Here is a 6,373-nt window from a genome sequence, read left to right on the forward strand (position 1 = left end):
TCAGTGAGTGCAGCTGTAATAAGGCGCGTGTGACCCACTAGCCCGGCTCTCCAGGAACGAAGGATTGTGGGTTGCAAAAGGCCCATGCAAAATGGGGGTATCGGGGACCCTGCTGTCCAGGCGCCCCCTGTGCAGGGTGGAGGGTGCACCTGCATGCAGTTGGGGAAGACCCTCACTCTGATGGTGAGGTCTGCAGAGAATGCAGCGGAAAGCAGGGCAGCCTGCCTGGAGGAGGCTGCCTTTTGGCAAAACAGGGAGTCTATGGGAGTTTGCAGGGAACTAGCCAAAACAATTCCTGAAGCTGGAGCAGGGCACAGATGGTGGTGGGACAGGCACAGTCGCTGGGAAGCTTCTGATGGCCAGGAGACCCTTGAGGGATGTGTCTCCCTCAGGGGCACTGGGCACTTTAGGAAAGAGCCCAGACAGTGTTGGTGGCAGACAGAGGGTCCCTAAGGTGGGTTTGGCAGCTGATTCCCAGGTGACCCTGGGCTGAGGACCTCAGCCTCTGTTGAGCATGTCACCAGCCGCCTGGCAAGGCCTCCAGAGACAGGCCTGTGGAGCAGCAGAAACTCACTCCAGGGGTGATCAGGGGAGGGGGCCATGAGCTTCAGCCTTGGAGAGGCAGCCTTGCGAATATCTTCGAAGGAGTGGGTGCGCTGGGTGGGGAGGCCTGGGGTGGGAGAGTGTGGAGGGTCTGCTCGCAGAGGATGCAGGCCTGGAGCATCGAGGACCCTGGGCCATGCGAGGCTGCGGGCCTAGCTAGGAGGCACGCCCCCCTCCCGTTCATTGACACGCCTGCCCCACATGCAGTAAGTGTGTGGGAGGAAGGGGAAGCCTTGTAGCAAGGCCGGGCTGGCCTGGAGAGGGCGCCTTGGATTCCCCTCAGAGTGGGCAGAAAGGGATTTCAGAGGTCAGTGGGGAGAGGTGCCAAAGAGGAAGGACGGCCAGGCTGGGCCCTTGTCTCTGAAGACAAGCGAAAGCCTTTTGGTCCCACGCGCTGCTCCTTCCACTCCCCGTGGGTGGATTTGTCCCTTAGGGAGCCTGGGCCCTTTTAGGCTCTTGTAGACACAAGCAACATCCAGTAGCCTGCCTAAGAATAGGTGCCCTTTCCGAGGCGAGGGACTGTCCTTGGCGGGTTCATCACCACCACTGCCTTTTTCGGTCCTGGCGAGCAGTGGGCCTGCAGGGAGGGGAGGGTAGCTGCCTATGGACTAGCCAAGCAGGTGCTCCCAGGAGCTCATCCAGGGACAGGGGCTGCTGGCCGTGGGGAAGGCCAGGGTGGAGACAAACACCTTTTCCTGTGTGTGTGGCCCAGCCAAACCCCTTTTGCTGCAGAGAGAGGCCCCACTGCAAGTTGTGGTCTTTGCATCCCCCACAGCTGAACAGAGCTGGAAGACCCTATAGCTGTCACGTTACTTCTCCCCGCCACCACCGGCAGGGAGCTAGTGAGAGGCCCGGGACAGAAACCTGTCTCCCACTGCGTCCCCTCCTGCTGCACACAGGGCTATGGGTCCTACGGGGCCTGTTCTCCTTCCAGCCTGCCTGAGCCCTGCTTGCCTGCCTCCTGGCCACATTCCCTCCTTCCCTCTGCCAGGACCAGCCCTTCTTCCTTGTCCAGAGGGTCACCGGCAGAGACACCTTGTGGTGTCAGGTATCATGATAGCGTGTGCCCCCCTCTGCCCGTGCAGACCCCCCGCCCAGCAGCTGCCAAGAACACACGTACAGCGCAAGGGACAGACCCGAGGGCTGCTTAGTCAAGTTTTATTGGAAGTCTCCAGAGCCAGCCCGTGGGCTCCCACGTGACCCACGGTTCAAATTCCGAGTACAAAGTCATGCCCGCATGCACCCACCCACACACAGGGATCCTTTGAGGATCATGGTGGAGACCCCCACCCTCCCCACAAAGCCCACTATGAGCCCCAACTAGACCCCAAGTGCATGCAGGGGCCTTTCGGCCACGGCTCTGCGTGGTCCTTCTGTGCCCATCCAGGCTGACACGCTTTCCTATGAGGATACACCTTGAGTTCCGCCTTCACAAAAGGCAAATGTGCCCACGGCACGGCCCACCCGCCAGGCCCCCTGGCCCAGCAGCGGCAGGCCCGGAAGAAAGTCCTCTACACGTGGAGGCACCGGCTGACCGAGCCCCTGACACCTACAAATATCATAGAACCCCGGGCGGCGGGGACTTCCCAGAAGTCACTTGCTGAAATGCAAACACAGAACAACCCCGTGGAGTCAGACACTTGGCAGAAGGTGGGCCCTGATTGTCCTAAGTGACAAGGACTCTGCAAGCACATTCTCTTGAGAATGACCCTCCTGCTGGCCCGCCAGCCTGGAGAGAGAGCCTTCTGCAGAAGGGGGCCTGTCCAAGCCCCAGGAGGGACGGATGGAGGGCCAGAGGAACAGGCTGGCTGACCCTTCGGTCCTTGGGGTGGCCACCCGCAAGTGCTGCGGGGTCACCAGGGCCGCCAGAGGCCGCAGGTGGGCTGGCGCGCGGCAACTGCGGTGGCCTTGGCGGGGGTGAGCACGGGCGGGGCCGCGGGGCCGGTGGCCTTGGGTTCCTTGGCGGGGGCGGGGGGCGCGGCGGAGGGACGCTGGAAGTGGTAGAGCAGTTTCATCTGCGTGTCGCTGGCCGCGTGCAGCGTCAGGAACTGCACGGCCTCCTGCAGGCACCAGGAGTAGCCCTCGCTGTAGTCCTGATGCAGGCTTTTGGGGCCGGTGGCCGCGGCGAAAGCTGCGGGGAGACGCGCGCGGTGATTGGTGGGGGCGGGGCACGGGACGGGGAGGCGGGGGCGGGGGCGCGGCCGGCGGCTCACCTTTGCTGTGCTTCAGGTAGCTGACGGCCATCTCCAGGATGTCGGCCTTCTCCAGCTTGGAGTTGGGCTGGTGCCGCGCGAACTCCTGCTCCAGCAGCAGCTTCAGCTGCTCGATGCTGCTGTTGATGCGGTCGCGGCGCATCTTCTCCACCACGGGCTTGCGGAGCTGCGGGGGACACGGGCGTCAGCCGGCGGCCGGGGCGCTGGGGGCGCGGGGGCGCGGGGGCGCGGGGGGGGGGCGGACGGCGCACTTACTCGGTTTTTCTCTTTGGGGCTGAGCAGCTCCACGGCCACGGTGCTGGGGGCCATGCCTGGCGCAGAGAGGCGGCTGGCGAGCGGGGAGTGGCGGGCGGCGGGCCGGCCGGCCCTATATAGGCGCGGCGGCGGGCAGGCGCCTGGGGCCCGGGCGCAGCGGCCGTTCCCACACTCGGCGGCCAATGGCCTGGCGGGCCGCACAAAGGCGCCGGCCCATTAGCGCACGCTGAATTGCCTGTGAATTGGCGCGGGCACAATGGGCGCTCCCTGAGGAGCAGGTGGGCCGCTCCGCACAATGTCCGGGCTGTGGGAACGCGCTCGCCCTCATTAGCATCCCGGGGCCTGATGCTGGGAGCCCCGCGCCTCAATATGCTGCCTTTTCCCAGGCCTCGGGGATGGGGGGGGGAGCAGGAAAGAGTGGTGTCCCTCCCCGGCCCCTCTCTCCTCTCTCCTCCCCCTCCCCCGGGGACTCCCTGCCGCTGGCTGGCAGAGGCTGGGTGGGGCAAAGCTTTCAGGTGAATTAGTGCAGCGGCGTCCAGTGGTTTGGGCACCCTCCCTGACAAGGACCTGTTGCCCCCCAGGGCGCATGGAATGGAGGAGGCTACACTCTTCCTGTGCACAGGTGGAAGGGGAAGAGGGACCCAAGCTCTTAGGATCAGAACTGCTGGCCTAGGTGATAAGTCCCAGGCTGTCACCTGGGCCATGTGACTTCTCCAGAGCTAGAAAAGGGGGGGGGGCATGCTTCCCTGGCTCAGCTCAGGGAAGCTTCAGGGGAGCAGAACAGCTGAAGCGCCCGGCATGGAGCCTGGCACCTAGGCACTCCCCCCAGGGTCTGCTGCACCCCATCTTCTGGGAGCAGCTTATCAGGCAGTAGCATCTGGGGGGCTCTGCACCAGCAGGTGCTCCTCGGGGTCCCGCCCAACCCCATCTGGTAGGAGTCGGGGAGCACAGGAGAGCGCATGGCTCCAAGGGTATGCGTGACGCACACGCATGGTCCTTACACATGCAAGACGTGGGGGGACGCTTCTGCTGCACGCTGCCCCATGCCCAGCCTGGTGGGCACTTCTAGGGTTTGCTTTCCTCGGGCAATTTGCCAGTGGGTGGGGAGGAAGGGTGCCAGGTGGCAGGCATGAGGGTCAGAGCAGGACAGGCCTGGAGCCCACACGGATGCTGCATGAGCTCAGACAGCCCCCTAGGGCTTCACTGGGAGAACTGATAATCCTGGTGTTTGGCCAGCCAAGCCAAGGTCCGGCAGCTGCTTTGGGGCCACCAGCCCGACCCTGGTTCTCTGGGAACCCCCCTCTGCCCAGAGCAGTCATCTTCCTCTGATTTCCAGTTATCCTGCAGGGACTGAGGGGGAGGGGCTGGGGCTTCCTCCTGGGGCAGGGCAGGCCCCAGCCAGGTTCCAGGGGCAGGCAGGTCCTCTGTCCTGGGAGCTGACAGGTGGCATCAGGGCATATTAGCCGGAGTTTGAATCCAGGAGCTTGTCCAGGTGCGACTAGAGATTGCAGGGCTTTAACAAGGGTGCAGTCAGATCTTCCCCCTCCTGGGGTCTTGGCAGTGACCCACAGCTATGACTGGCTTGCTTGGTGGACCTGCTCCAGAAACCCCCCTCCCCCTCCCCCACCCCCAAAGTATACAAGGAGCCTTTGGTTTCCCAGCAATGGGCCCAGCCGGGAAGCATGCAGGACGGTATCCTGACAGCCAGAGAAGGCATGGCTCGGAGCCAGCTCAGGACTGCCCCATGGGCCAGCTGGTCACCCACTGGGGTGGGTTAGGCTGGGGAGCTCCCAGAGTAGAACCTTCAGGTGACTGGAGGGGGAGGGTAGGGAGCCCTTGTTCACCCCTATGGTAGCTTCTCCTCCTCCTCCTCCCTCCTAACAGCACTTCTCTTGAAGGGGACAGAGGCCCTGGGCTGGCTGTGGAAGGCGGGTAACCCTGAGGGCTGGGGCAGCCTCACCCCACCCTGGGGCTCCTCTCTGAGCAGATGGGACCCTACTCCAGATATGACTCTAGTTTGATGCAAAAGGCAGGGGACACCCAAGCAAGCTGGGAATGGTCAAGCTGCAGCCACGTGCTCCCCCCTCTGCTCCGCGGCCCTGGACATGGACCGTGACTAGCAGCTTTGATGTGGGCTGGCAGGTCCTGCAGGCTGCGAGGGGGACCCAGTGAGGCTCAGTGGGGCCATTTTTTGCAGCCCAAATAGGGTTCATGCTGGTTAGTTGGCATATTTTGGTGTGTACCTTGCCTGCTTATGCACTCCCTGGGGGTGGGCTAGGGTGGGGAGGGACAGGATGACTTTGTCACCCGTGTCTCCATTGCCCACACCCTACCAGCCAGGGACTCAGCACCAAGAAAGTGCTTAGCTACGGGCTGAGGGAGGGTAGGGGCAGGGAGCAAACCCCAAGCCCACCCTGGCCCTGGCCACAGCCTCCACTGGTTAGACACGGGTCCAAGCCCACATGTGCCCTAAGTGTCTGGCTGCTAGCCGTGGGGGTCCCAGGGCCCTGACCACAAGTGAGGGCAGTCCTCAGGCCAAGCCCTTCTGCTCCCCGCCTCACCCCCCTCCCCTGCGTCGGAGGGGCAGTTGGCTAGGGCTTGTGTCCTGCCCTCACCCCCCTCTCCCAAGCTGGCTCTTGGTCCAAGTGAGACACGTGCAGGAGATGTGGTCCAGCTCCCACCACCCCCCAGCTGCCCACCCACCCACAGTGGGCCTGGGTGGCCTGCCTGAGGTGAGGGTGGCGAGTGGGCTGTGGCGGGGAGGGGGAGCTGCCTCCTTCTTCCCTCCTCCCCCTGAACTGGAGCAGCTTTGGTCCATTTTTCAGTTGTGGGAGATATGAAATGAACGGTGTTAGATCCCAGCTAGGCCGGATGAGAGCCTTGCTCCCTCCCTGCGTGCGGGCCAGATGGCAGCTCTGCGGCCTCCAAGGCACACGCCTGGCCTTTGTGGGCCGTTTAACACTATGAATGGGGCCAAAGTGTGGGAAACTCCTTGGGCTCCTGGCTCACACCACTCGAGGGGGCTGGCCCACCAGGCCTGGGGGAGGGGGCTGCGGATGGGCGGGTTGAGGGAGGGCTGAAACCCGCTCCAGGCTGGTGGGCTTTGCGCAGAAGGGCCCGGCAATGCAGGGGATGGTCAGATCCTCTGCCTTGGCGGCCCCCAGCAGATGGGGAGGGGGGTCCTTTCTCCAGCTGGGGCTTTGAGGAGGAGGGAGAGTTTGTCCTGCCCCCCACCCTGGAGAGCTCAGGAAGTCTGGGGTGAGGTGAGGTAGAAACAGCCAGTGAGGACAGATGCCTTGCTG

At 63.7% G+C, this 6,373-nt stretch overlaps 1 protein-coding gene across 1 annotated transcript; it reads right to left on the reverse strand.

The window, feature by feature from the left end:
- Positions 1–1,750: 1,750 nt before the first annotated feature.
- On the reverse strand, positions 1,751–3,147 carry HES5 (hes family bHLH transcription factor 5). Its single transcript, XM_026520040.3, has 3 exons — positions 3,072–3,147; positions 2,817–2,982; positions 1,751–2,734 (listed from the first exon to the last, which is right to left on the reverse strand). Exons 1-3 carry the CDS (start codon positions 3,123–3,125, stop codon positions 2,457–2,459), a joined length of 498 nt encoding a protein of 165 aa, XP_026375825.1. The 5' UTR covers positions 3,126–3,147; the 3' UTR covers positions 1,751–2,456.
- Between the last annotated feature and the right edge of the window lie 3,226 nt (positions 3,148–6,373).

This window comes from Ursus arctos, unplaced genomic scaffold (assembly GCF_023065955.2).
Source record: "Ursus arctos isolate Adak ecotype North America unplaced genomic scaffold, UrsArc2.0 scaffold_32, whole genome shotgun sequence".
Classification (NCBI taxonomy): domain Eukaryota; kingdom Metazoa; phylum Chordata; class Mammalia; order Carnivora; family Ursidae; genus Ursus; species Ursus arctos.

Coding starts and splice junctions, on each gene's coding strand:
- HES5 (XM_026520040.3), bottom strand. CDS start 3,125: ATGGCCCCCAGCACCGTGGCCGTGGAGCTGCTCAGCCCCAAAGAGAAA. Junction 2,983..3,071: donor GCCCCAAAGAGAAAAACCGA/GTAAGTGCGCCG, acceptor TGTCCCCCGCAG/CTCCGCAAGCCCGTGGTGGA. Junction 2,735..2,816: donor CTACCTGAAGCACAGCAAAG/GTGAGCCGCCGG, acceptor GTCTCCCCGCAG/CTTTCGCCGCGGCCACCGGC.